The sequence below is a fragment of the Myodes glareolus genome, chromosome X, assembly GCF_982192425.1.
Source record: "Myodes glareolus chromosome X, mMyoGla1.1, whole genome shotgun sequence".
NCBI lineage: Eukaryota > Metazoa > Chordata > Mammalia > Rodentia > Cricetidae > Myodes > Myodes glareolus.
The window spans coordinates 125,578,753-125,592,296 of NC_142053.1; the positions used below are offsets into that span (position 1 = coordinate 125,578,753).

At 41.8% G+C, this 13,544-nt stretch overlaps 1 protein-coding gene across 2 annotated transcripts; it reads right to left on the minus strand.

Moving 5' to 3' along the window:
- Positions 1 to 9,156: 9,156 nt before the first annotated feature.
- LOC148117479 (NADH dehydrogenase [ubiquinone] 1 alpha subcomplex subunit 10, mitochondrial-like) lies at positions 9,157 to 10,583 on the minus strand. 2 transcript variants are annotated; one of them, XM_087902690.1, is made up of 2 exons: positions 9,660 to 10,583; positions 9,157 to 9,553 (listed from the first exon to the last, which is right to left on the minus strand). In XM_087902690.1, exons 1-2 carry the CDS (start codon positions 10,548 to 10,550, stop codon positions 9,488 to 9,490), a joined length of 957 nt encoding a protein of 318 aa, XP_087758816.1. In that variant the 5' UTR covers positions 10,551 to 10,583; the 3' UTR covers positions 9,157 to 9,487. The 2 variants fall into 2 exon arrangements, with proteins under 2 accessions (XP_087758816.1, XP_087758815.1); XM_087902689.1 differs by having other exon boundaries at positions 9,157 to 10,577.
- Positions 10,584 to 13,544: the final 2,961 nt, after the last annotated feature.

Sequence of the window (13,544 nt, forward strand, 5' to 3'; positions counted from 1 at the left end):
TGGGACAGGAAGATAAAACAGGAGACATAGAGAGACAGAGAGGGAGGGAGAGAAAGGGGGAGAAGAGGGAGAGACATGGATCCGCCTTTTCAGAAGAATGATGGGGGAAAGAGAGATTAGGAGTAGGAAGAGCTTGTCTCTTAAAGGGACCTTTGCACCTGTGCACAAACTAGGACTCTGGACTGGCCAGAGTACAGCCTGGGTACTTCCTGTCAGGTGACAGGGCAGGCCAGCATAATGCCTGAATCTTAACAAAACATGTCCCCTAGACCTGAAAGGGAAAATGCATTCATGATTTTTCAACAATTAAGTTTCCTAAACAAGACTAGCAGCATATTAACACCACCAGCTGACATGCCCATGTGGACAAGGGCTATTCCACATGGTCCCATGCCTAGATGAAAAGCTACAGGAGGTCAATGACTGCTGAGAGAGGGTAAATCAGTTGTCTCCAGGGATCAGCCCCCGTTTATAATTATCCAGTCCCAAGTGGTCAGTCCTGGACACATGCTAACAATGCTAAGTGGATTAAGTAGGTTTTCTCTCTCTCTCTCTCTCTCTCTCTCTCTCTCTCTCTCTCTCTCTCTCTCTCTCTCTGATATATGTTCTTCAGGAAGAAGGTTAAGCACATTTAGAGGGGCTGAGGGACACACACACACACACACACACACACACACACACACACACACGGAAGTTACAGTCACTCTTTTGTTGTTTGGTTGGAAGCAGGGTGGGTAGTTTTCAATACCCAGGCACAGTTTTAACATGTGGAGCAGAATGGACAGGCTGGGGCAACCAAGTCTTTATTTCTAGGGGCTTTAGCCCAATACAGCCTGACTCATCCTCATGACCTGGGGCTATTATCCAACACATTCCCAACACATTCCAACTTTGGACAGGTAAAAAGAAAGAGGGACAGGGGGATGGGGGGGGGGGAGAGAGGGTTGGGGGTTATAGTTTTGGGTAGGCTTCTTCTTGTTGGAGGATGGTGGCAGTGTCAACAATGGAAGAGGCATGCTGAGGCCCCTTTCCGATTATACAGGGGCTGGTACTTTTAGGCCATAAAGAGTTCAGTGATTCTCTGGGAGGTGAAAGCTCGTAGCTTTTGTTGGACTGGAAAACAGCTTTTGAAAAGGCAGGGAGTGAATGGTAAAGTTAGTACAATCGCAATGGTTAGAGTTGCCATGGGAGGCAATCTGTGGTCCCCAATCAGTCAGTTATCCTTCCAGGAAGTATTGTCCATTCTTTCTCTGTTTTTAATTCTTTCTTATAATTATTTAGCATTTTCCCATACTAGGCCAAATTAGTCCACATAAAAATAGCATCCTTACCCTAGGAAGGCATAGACGCCTCCCTTTTCAGCAGATGTTACGTCTAAACCATGAAAGGTCATGGAGAGCCACTGCAGCCAGAAAATCCTTTGATTATGTAGGGTAATTATGCTTTATTGTACCAAGGTCAGCTCTCCCTTAATCTGGTCAATTGACCAGATTATCTGTTTTATCTGTTTTATGTGTTTTATCTGTTGGAGCCCGATTGCTATTGTGCTAATGAATGTTGTAGGGTGAGAGCCATTGGGGAGGGCTTACATGGAACCTTATGCTTGGATATAGGTGGTAGCTAAATAATTAATAATGAAAGTGTGAGTATGGGAATAATAAGAAGTAAAGGAGTGATAAGGAGAGAAGCCAGAGTGGAAGTGAACTGAAAGCCCACACACAGGAGGAGGCTTACGGAGTCTTTGTCTGGCCCCCGTATTTTGAGTTCTATCTCAAACCAGTTAGGGTTTGTTGGTGTAGAAGCAACATCTTTCATGAAGGAGGGCACAAATCCCATCTCAGCAGTCATTATATCTAATCATGGAGTACTGCAACAGTCAAATATTTCGGCTATTCTTGGTTTTCAACTTAATGACTATACCTGGAATGAACTATAATCCTGAAATGGAGGGCACACCTATGAGAGATTTTTTTTAACTTGGTTTGAAGTGGACTAATCTACTTCTAGTCCAGATCTTGAGGCAGGAAAACACACCTCTAATATGAGCTACACCTTCTGCTGGCAGCCTATATAAGAACGTGAGAAAGAAAGCTTTTGCTCTTCACTTGCCTGCTTTCTCCTCGCTAGCAAGTTCATTCTTTCCCTGGCATTAGAATCTACTTCTTTGGGATTCAGGCATATACTGAAGACCAGCTGAGACATCCAGCCTTGGGGACTGAGTGACTTCTGGATTCTTGGACTTTCAGTTCATAGCCTACCATTGTTATATGAGTTGTACCATAGTCTGTGAGTCTATCAAATCCCGTGTGTGTGTGTGTGTGTGTGTGTGTGCATGTGTGTGTGTAAGTTCTGCTACTCCATAGAACCCTGACTAATACAGATGTTAATACATTGGACATTTCTCTAAAACCTTTGAAAACTGCTGAGACAGCGAGGTTAATTGCTGTAGAAAGGGCTTTAGTCCAGATGTTTAGTTTAAAGTCCAGAAAACAATGCCCAGGGTGGCAAAAAAGGGATGAGTTGGATGCAGTTGGATCTCCTCTTCAGAGGCCACCTGAACTGCTGTTAGGGGTTTGGGACACAGACTTTTCCTCAAGCTGGCAAAGAAGTAATGTAGAAAGGGCAGCAGTTAGAGTGCCTCAGAAGAAGTTCATGCAAGGGGCCACAATAAAACTTAACAGATGGCAAAAGTAAGAACAAAAGTCATGAAGTAATAACTGTACAACCTGTAGGAAATATTAAGAAATAACAATGAACATAAGTTTCATTTAGTAAGTTTAAATACAGTTGTACAGCTGGCTAGACCATGTAAAACTCTGTAGAAGGACGAGGTAACTGTAATTATCTGTTTGTTACATCAAACTCTTGCATAAGGTACAAACAGTGGAAAGTTTGTAAAAGGTAGTCAGTGAAACTCAGAATCTAACAGGAAATTTAAAACAGAAACAGAATCCTATTGAGTCATTTTTATAGGATTGTCTAAAGAAGTTTCCAAAGACCCCACTTGGGTAGCCTGAATAATTCCCCAAACTGTGATTTGATGACAGTATCAAGCAGCCTCCTTTAATCACGGAACATAGGTGGTTAGGGTGTGGACTCTGGAATTAACTTTTATTAAAATGAAGAACTGAAAGCCAGAGTAGAGGGCTGGCTGGCTGAACTAGTGTGCAGGTCCCATACCAGTTGGATAGCAGGCATAGGCACGAGGTTCCCCTGTTCACATCGTCCTCATTTGTCGGTTTGGGAGACATTGAAGGTAGAGTAATTGCTAATTGTAAGAAGTCCTCTCTGCTGTTTAGACATTTTGGATGTGGACGTAGACTCTAAGATCCTCAACTGAGTCAGAGAACCCATCCCCCTGTCATATGAGACACGAGGAGTAATTCATCTTCCATATAGAAGGACGGGTTTTGTATTTTTTAATTTGGTCTACACAGCCAGAGCTGGTAAGGGCCACACAGCTGGAGGCAGAAGCAGCAGACTTTAGGCAGGTCTTATTTTCCATGCATCATTATCCTGTAATGAGGCTACCATGTAATTTATTCTGATGGAGTTGTGTCTTATCCAAGGCAAAGTGTACCACTTGAATCTAGGAATGTCTGGTCATGCAAAGGTATTGTAAATTTAATTCATTTTACTCAAGTGTTTGATTTTTATAAGCATTTTGTATACCTTATTTTGAATATTATTTTGCATTAAATGAACTTTAAGCTTATTTTAAACTTTTTTGAGTTACTTGCTTTAGGCTTTACTTTGATAACATGTACATAAATTATATATATAATATCATATAATGAGAGGTACAAACACAATTTTGAGTACATCAAAAAATTTGATCATTTATAAGGTCATTAACAATTTATGCTGAGCATGGTGGTTTAATTCTCAGCACTTGGGAGGTGGAGGTAGGCAGATCTCTGTGAGTTGGAGGCCAGTCCAGTCTACAAAGTGAGTTCTAGGACAGCTAGGGCTGTTACACAAAGAAGCCCCGTCTTGAAAAACAAACAAGCAAACAAACACAAATAAATCAGTTTACAGTAAGTTAGTAGCTCTCATAAGATGAGGACTTTATAATTTTATTTGTGCTAAGATATTTAACAGTATTTATTTGTGTTGTTCTTTAGAAATTTTGTGAAACTCTTTTACTATTAAATAAACTTTGTACTATAGATATTGTCCATAGAGAGACTGGGAACCTCATTTTTCTGATCCTTTTATAATGTACTTTCACAAAATATCACAGGTTTTTTTTTTTACTTAGTTTCTCCAAATAGCTAATAAATCTTAGCAAAGTTAGCAAAGACATAGTTATTAGACAAACATCTTTAAGTCAGATTTTGTTAGCATGACTAGACCATTATAACCATAGAAATGTATACATGGCATGCTGTAGCAAATTAAGATAACCTGTACATGGATTTTTAACTATTAACCTCTTTTGTTGTGGGTTTTATCTTAACTTTTTATAGGAATTTTAAAACCTTTTTAAACTGCCCTCATAATAGGCCTATAGATCTTGAGATAAAGTTTACATTTGAGCAAGAGCTTCAAAGATATCTGTGATCCTGAATGGGGGAGCATTTTCCTAAACACGAACCAAGAAGTGTGTGGGGGAGAGAGTATACAGGGATCTAGACAGTTTAGACATTTTAACTTTTAGATGCGAATCTCTCTTGATTAAAAATGTAAATAATATGAGATTTAACAGTAGCAAATAAATTGATCATTTGCTTTAAGAAATTTTTCTGAGGGGATGTGTTAGGCAGCATTTGGGTCCCTTAGTATATGTAACAGCTTTTTTAGAGCTTCATAGGTGGACCTCCTCCTTTTTAGTTTATATCCAGTACAGCTAGAAAACCTTGAGTTTTCATATAATTAAGGTCCTAATTGCATAAAGCCAGCTTGAAGATGTGACTGGATACTCAGGAGAAAGTCCAATAGCCTTGTCCATATCGCCCTTATTTGAAGGAATATTAGCTTTTAACTAGTTTAGCTGTAATTATTTCAAGCAGTCACAGCTGGGGTTCTGAAGGTGACAGCTGCTCATCTTAGAAGGTATTGTATAAATAAAAGGAGGTAGAATCTAAATTACACCTTAATAAAAGGAGGTAGAATCTAAATTATACACATAGAAGAGCACAGGGAATTACTATTACATATGTACAAATTGTTAAGCTAATTGGTCTTGTGAGTTTTCTGGTAAACCTTACAAAAACATAAGACAACCTCTATAAGTTATTCATCATGTAGAATTTTAAAATCATAGTATTGTTAAATTTATGTTTACATTATCTAACAGAATTTAGTTGAAGGATCCTGATTAAAACTATGATGCTGGAGATTGAGAGATTTTAGACAGAGGGTCTCTTTTATTCTTTCCATGTATGAGAATATTGTTAGCTGGCTTTATTATAGACACCTTTGTACCATGAGATAAACAATAATATCCTGTATTAGAAATAGTTAGCCTTTTAGCTGTTTTAAAGCACATAATGTCTTTTTCCTGGGATGTTCTATTGTTCTCTTCTCTCTGTCACAGAGTCAGGAGGCCAGCCTGACCCAGGGCAGAAGCTCTGGAGGAAATGGCAATAATGTATTTTGGGCTGAAGCGAGCAGGCAAAATTCTACTCCCAGAGCAAGATTTTTAGTGAAATAAAATAGCCCGTGACAATTTTTCAATATTATGCATACCCAAAGATATTTGAATTTCTATAAGACTGAACCAAATGATCTACATAACCAGTTTGTGTGTATCTGCAGAAAGGGGCAGACAGTCTGAAAAGACTTAACACGTAACTGAAAAGTAGAAACAAAATCAAGAGTACCCAAGCTTGGTGGGGCAGAAACAAAGGCAGACCAAAGACATAAAGTAAATAAGTCCCAAGAACAACAACAAAAAATCATCCTATCTCGGTTAGGAAAAGCAGTCTTGGAGACCCAGTAGAAAGAACAGGCATTAAAGGCCCAGTGTAGATTTTACTTCCAGTTTCCTTCCAAGTTTCGACTCTGGGTTTGGTAGCAAGTGTGAGCTAAGTAATAGGAATGAGAAGGGTTAAAATGATCTGGGGGGAAGGGTCACATGGTGGATAGTCCTCAAACCCTTTGCCATGTCTGTAACATGAGGGCCTGCTTGTTGGGGTTTCTGTCCTGCCCAGTTTCCACAGTCGGTAAGGTCCCAAAGAAAATCACACAGAGAATCTGCATTAGTTATAAACTGATCAGCCCATTAGCTCAGGCTTCGTATTAGCTCTTATAACTTATATTAACCCATTATTCTTATCTATGTTAGCCACATGGCTCGGTACCTTTTTTGGCAGGGTAGGTCACATCTTGATTCTTCCGTGATCTGGGCAGGACTTGGGAAAGAGCTTCCTTCTTCTCAGAATACACCTGTTCTCATTGCCGCACCTCTACTTCCTGTCTGGTTGTCATACCTATACATCCTGCCTAGCTAATGGTCAATCAGCATTTATTTAAAACATAATTGACAGAATATAGAATTGTCCTACACCACATGTCGTTTGAGAAGGCTGTCAAGGTGTACAAAACTGTCAAAATTGAAAGTTTCAAATTGGGGCCAGCAGTGGTCATCATTGAAAGAGCACTGTGGCCAGATTTGAGTAGATAACTAAATGAGTCTGGTGGTTTGGAGCTCACTAAACTGGAGCTTTTAAAACCCATTTTAAAAATTTGGTTTAAATTTTAAATGACAGGCAGAACAGGCAGAAAGTCATATCCTACTGCCTAAGGTTTAAGGAAAAAATGAAAATAAGCCTAAGAGTTGGGGGGTGTCCCCATACTCATAAAACTAGAGGAGTTCTCGATGTTTGTTAATTATGAGAGGTTCCTGGAACCTCCAAGACTTTGTGATCCAGAGAAGGAACGGGAAGTTCTCAGAGCTTCTGGGGTGTGGTCAGCACACCTCTGAATCAGACCCAGATGGAAGGTTACCTTGCCCTGTAGAATTTGTGTGTGCGGATAGCAGTGAGCAAATGGTGAAAGGCCTCTCAGCCTGAAGGTCAGAGAATGTTGGAGAAAGAAGTCAGAGGGAGGGTCAGAGGAAGATGGATGGAGATGATTCAGAGGAGAGAAGAGGATTGGGTCAACCTGGGTTTACACAGAACAACAATAAAGTCCTAAGAATTAAAATTTCGCTCCCAAGGTCCTAATGAGGAACAGAAGGAGGGAGAACATGAACAAGGAAGTCAGGACCGCGAGGGGTGTGTTCACCCACTGAGATGGTGGGACAGATCTAATGGGAGATCACCACGGCCAGTTGGAATGGGACTGATGGAGCATGCGATTAACCAGAGTCTCTGAATGTGGCTGACAGTGGAGGCTTACTGAGAAGCCAAGGACAATGGCACTGGGCTTTGATTCTACTGCATGGATGGGCTTTGTGGGAGCCTTGTCTGTTTGGATGCTCACCTTCCTGGACCTGGAGGGAATGGGGAGGACCTTGGACTTCCCAAAGGGTAGGGAACCCTGACTGCTCTTTGGACTGGAGAGGGAGGGGGAGGGGGAGGAGAGAGGGGGAGGGAAATGGGAGGAGGGGAGGAGGTGGAAATTTTTTAAATAAATAAATAAATAAATAAATAAATTGAAATTTCATTCACAAGACTTGTGGTTTCCTTCACAGGACTTGCACTACTCATGAAGGAGGGAGGACTGGTGGCTGTTCAGCCTATATATTGAATGTCTTTGTCAGTGTTCTGTTGCTATGAAGAGATACCATGACTAAGCCCACTTCTCTAAAAGAAAGCATTTAATTGAGGCTTGCATACAGTTTCAGATGATTAGTTCAACATCACTATGGTGGAAAGAGTGGCAGTACACAGGCAGACATGGTGCTGAAGAAGGAGCTGAGAGAGACCCTGCCTGATCACTGACCAAGAGAATGACGCTTGTCTTGGCAAGGGCTTTTGAAACCTCAAACATACTTCCAGTGACACACTTCCTCCAACACGGCCACACCTCCTAATCCTTTCAAATAGTGTCACTCTCTAGTGACCAAACATTCAAATCTATGAGCCTATGGGACCCATTCTTATCCAAACCATCACAGTGGGGTTATTAGGTATCTGTGCTCCTAAAGGAATGATCCCTAGGAAGAAGGGAAGGAATTTTTGCCCAGAGGGCCTGAAAAGGATCCTGGGTTTTGGCACCAGATGTAAGAAAAATGAGGCAAAGAAGCAGACAGACTTGATCTCAACAGGCTGAAACTGCTTTATTGGAACAAAAAGAGGTCCCAAACTTTCTGTGGGATGAAGGTTGAGCACATTTAGAGGTCCTGAGCGAAACACAGAAAGTTACATCTATTCTTTTCTGGTTTGATTAGAAGCAGGGTGGCTTGCTTTCTATAGTCAGACATATTGTTTCTACAGGCTGATCAGAACCATCAGGCTGGGTCCAAACAATTCTTTTTTTTTTTTTTTTAAAGATTCTTTCTCTCTTTAATCCATTCTTCAATGAGTTCCACAACACTCCAGGGCTAGCCCGTTTCAGGAGGAGGAAGAGAGGGAGGAATGGCAGGTGGGTGACAACAGCAGTCAGGCCAAGCAGACCGTTCTGGAAGATGAAAGTCTTCTGTTCTAATACTGACCCCACCTGCCATGTGCTGCGCATACCTGATAGAGCCCAGTGCTACTAGGAAACTGAGAGCTAAATTTCATTAAGTTTTAATTAAGTTAAATTTAAATCATATGTAGCAGGGGCTCAGTACAAACTTACAACTTAGGACAACTTACAGAGGTGCTCCTGAATAGCAACACAGATTGACACTCGCTCATAAAGACTCCTTCCCACTAGGGTCCAATACAGGTGAAAACCAAAACGCAATTGCTTTCTTCACTTGGGACTGGCACCCTGATTTTTGGTGACAGTATGAGACCTTGCTCTGTACCCACATTCCATGCTCATCAAGTGAGCCTACTCTAGACGACACCATTCTGCTAGTCGTGGGGTTCTTCTTCCCTTTTTGTTCTAATGTGCACTGTTAAAAGAAGAAATGCTTCAGAAAACCATTTCAACATTGTGTGTGAATGCAAACTGCAGGGAAGGCATGGAAGGGCTGCGCATCACCACCACATGTATGTGTGTATGTGTTTGCGTGCGTGCGTGCATGCATGCATATGTGCACGCATGTGGACACAGGAGGAGGAGCTATAGAGCCAGATTTATTTCTTGAAGTTGGCAGGATTGAAAGACACAGCACAGGGACACGGGGCGTCCAGTGGGAGCTGCTCTTCCAGAGCAGACCTGCTTTGTTTTGTTTTTACTGGAAGGTTCCAGAACCTTTTCAATGGAAGTTGAATCATTCAATCAACTAACTAGGCACAGGAAAGACTTTTTTCTTGACCATTTCTTCGGGCAATTTCTTGATCATTGTTTTTTCTTCCTGTTGTCTTGTAAAGCTCTGGAGTTCAAAGTTGGGCAGAGCAGACATCTTCATGGCTGTGACACAGCGTGGCAGAGGGGACCATTCACTTCAGCCAGATCCACTTGTCACCCACCTCTTCATTGTATCCTGGGTTGTACTTGCGGCCTGGCAGCTCTCTGAAGCTGTTGTAGATTCGGGTACCCTGGTGAGCTCCAATCGTGATTTCTGGAAGGTAGATAGGAACAGTCGTGTAATTCAGCACATCCATCTTATCCTGAACCAGCATCCGTAGGTTGTGAAAGGTACGGTCATCCTGTTCAAGCCATGGCCCTTTGTTGTAGTTAAGGTATTCTATGTCCTCTACCACCTTGGTTGAGTCTTCAGATTCCCAGGTACTGTACACCAAAACCTCACATTGCTCACTCATCTTTGGGAGGAAGGTGTTCTTGTAGGCATTCTCGATGTCCTGGAGATAGGCAGAGGTGATCTTCATTTCATGTGGATCTCCTTTCTTCTGGATCCGGCTCTGTATCTCTGGTACGGGCACATCAATATAAACGACTACGTGGGGTGGCAGGTACTCTGGAAGAGTGAGCCGTTTTACTTCATTGTAGTGGTCCACACACTCCTTTCGGATGAAGCCTTGGTTGTACATTGCCTCCAGGAAGACAAAGTCACTGTAGATGGAACGCTCCAAGACCACACCTTGTCCTGTGCTCAACAGGTGTTCTAGGGCGTCTGAGTACTGTAGGAGGCGGCTGGCATACAGCCAGGACTGCAGGCGGTAGCTGTTGCCATCATTGCTTTTGGGATTATCATAAAATTTCTCTAAGCTACAGTTGCCACTAAATTCCGTGTCGAGGGGCCTTCCATCGCCTGTGGTGCTGCTTGAGTACTGGATGCCTGCTTCTGGAAAGTGCTTCATGCCTAGCTTCTCTGCGATCTCCTTTGCGAGTTTGTTCTTCCCGGAGCATATATTCCCGTCTACTGTTATCACTCGGCTGTACTCATTCAGTTTTTTGGTTGTCTTATCACCAAGAACGAAGGCAAGAGGTCCGTACTTCAGCTGGCATTGCACACTGGTATGAATCTGTCCCACGCGCTGGGCTCCGGCCGCGAGGCCCCGCGCGGACGCTGACACCGGGAGAAGTCTCAGCAGCCTCAAGGCCATTGCTCTGCCGTCCGCCGCCGGCTCAAGGACCAGACGGACGCGAGCGCGACGGGGTCCTAGGTTGTCTGCGGCCTCCAAACAATTCTTTATGGCTAGAAGATATTGCCCAGTACAGCCTGACTAGATTCCTTATGACCTGAGGCTATTACCCAACACAGTCAAGTCAAAATACTCCCAGGAAATATAAGAAGCAAAACAGAAGAAAAGAAAAAATATTGTTCACCTACCATAGAAAAAGTTCACATTCTAGTTTCATTGTTGCCATGATGAAACACTCTGACCAAAAGCAACTTGAGGGTGGGGAGGCTTTATTTCAACTCAAGTCACGATGCACCATTGAGGCAAGTCAGGGCAGGAACTGAAGTAGAAGCTATGGAGGAACACTGCTTATTGGTTTATTTTCTCACTTACTCAGTTAGCTTTCTTATATGCCCAGGGCCTCCTGCCTAGAGATGGCACCACCCACAGTGGGCTGGACCCTCCCACCTCAATCATCAGCCAAGACCATTTCTTTTTGATGTGGTCACAGGCCAATCTAATCTTGGCAATTCCTCAAACAAAACTGAAGCAAACTCAGATACTGCATAAGCAAATGGAAAAAGCACATAAAGTATGTGAAGGGAAATAAATGAAAGCCTGAAAAACTTATAAAATGCAGTGTAGGGGCAAAGGGGAACAAGGGAATCATATGAGTGAAAAGAAAAGATGAGCATCTTCTTTCTGTGTCTTTGAATGTTGGATACTTCCAGTTATCCTGGGAATTGGGGATAGTCAGTTAAACTGTGGTTTATGCTGTTGTGGAGTGTGCATTGCATGAGTGTCTGATGTCTGGTCCAACAGCAATGATGGCCAGGTGGGTGGCTCCAGATTTTGTTCCACTCTACAGCCTCAGGATCAGAGCTTTCAAATTCCATAACTATTTGCAGTTGATGAGATCTGTTCCCCTGCTCTTCATAACTGCCTCTCTGAGATTCCCCTCACCCAGGGTCTGTCCAGGCCAACTTGAGGCTCCCTCACTCTTAGATGATCCCCCATCTCAGCCTCCATCCCCACTAGGGGGTAGCACAGTTTTGAATAATAGGCTCTCCCTTAATATGGTTCCTGGCCACTGCCCTCAAAGTCATATTTGACTTGGTATTTCTTTCCACCACTCACTCATCTGCCAGATGACCCACTCTTAAAAGAATCTGCTAGTATACTTGAGGCTTGTGAGGATTATAGACTTCTCCTGAGGGTAGGGCTGCCTAGATTCTGTCTGTCTTTTGTAGGTGGCTGCTCTTTCCCCTCTGTCTACCAGCTTATTTCCCTGGGTCATACCATATTTTTCTGTTCTTTTCCTGTTCCCTTTCACTTCCTTTGTGGATTTACAAAGCTCTTCCTCTTATTTCTCTAATAACAAGTGTATTTATTCTTAGAGATCATATGGGTCACCCTTCCTTGTTTACTGTAATTGGGAGGCAGGTATCTGTATATACTATTAGGTAATCCATAATACTCATGAACCTTGCTAATTTCATCAGGAATTCAAAAAGAACTCTTATAGAATTTGATGTAAGAAATATATTTTAGAAACTCATGGGGAAAGATGATTTTGCTTTCTGATTTTGTGGAGGTTCTATTTTGGAGATGATGGATTATATTTGCACAAATCTGTTCAATTGTATACAGCACCTGCTCTGGTAGAAGCATGGGATGTGGGGGTTTGGGATGACGAGACAGCAGAAAACAATTCCTAAGCTCAATGGTTAAGGATGAGAAAGAGTTGGTAATGGACATGGGAAGAAATGGGTATGTAAATGGTATGGGGAAGAAATGCGTTATAAATCTCTAACTGTGCCTTCATAAGGAATGAGTGATGTTTAATTTTCTATAGACCTTTGTTGGAATGAGTGTTTAAACATATTGCCTATGTATAATTTTCCAGGACATTAAATAAAGCTATATAAATCTCAAAAAGGTGTATTTATTCTTACACTAGTTCTCTCCTTTACCAGCTCACATAGAGGCAGTCTCCAGCCTGCCATCTTATCTCAAATTTTCTCTATTTGTCATTGATCATACTGTTTCCCTAGAATGCTCTGGAAAAAGCCATCCGTGAACTCTATGATGGCATAGATGCAGCAGGGTTTCCTGGGAGGGTTTCATTCTTGTCTGAGATTCTCTGACTACATCCTAAGCAGATCTTCGGGTAGTCCCCAGCATGAAACCCACACGGAAGACCTGTGGCCTGTAATAATATATCCGAGTCATTGGAATTCTCAGTTACATTAAGAACTCAACAGATAGGGCTGAGGCTGGGGCTCAGTGGTAAATCTTATGGAAGGCTTTGGGTTTAGTGCCAGGCACCACTTTTTAAATTATATAAACAAATAAAAACTCTCAACAGGCAATTTCTAACAACATATTGTAAAGCCAGTTATCTGGAAAAGCAGAGATGATCATTCAGAAGAGAGATTCTGGGATATGCGTAAAACAAAGGTTATCAGGATTTTATTTTTAATATAAATTTCTAGTACTATTGGTCATTCTATCAAAGCACATAAATGAGTTTGGCAACATATTACCATAGGATCAAAATACAATTCAATATACATATTAAATATGCCTACCCAACTGAGCCCTACACAGCAATGGATACAAATCTGAGCCTTCTTTAATTTTCAAAATATTATCGCTCTAGGTTTCATGAAGGCATCTGCTCACTGTTTTGCTAACCTTGAAAACAAAGCATTAGAAAGAGTTGTACCAAGAAATGCAAAGTCATATGTTTTAGTCACAAATGTAGGGTTTTAACATCAAAACCGTGATTTTAGCAATGTAGAGAGTAGCAAGGACAGCATAGTTTTGAAAATATACACTTAGTTCAAAGTATTTTCCTTCTTTCTTTTTTAAAGAAGTCTCCCCAGAATATCAGTAAATGAACAAAATCTTTTCTTTTTAAAGATGGGCTTCATATGTCTGATTTGTGGGTTTTGTTAATAAACATAGATCAAT

Excerpts from the sequence above, each read along its gene's own strand:
- LOC148117479 (XM_087902689.1), bottom strand. The coding sequence starts at position 10,550 with ATGGCCTTGAGGCTGCTGAGACTTCTCCCGGTGTCAGCGTCCGCGCGG.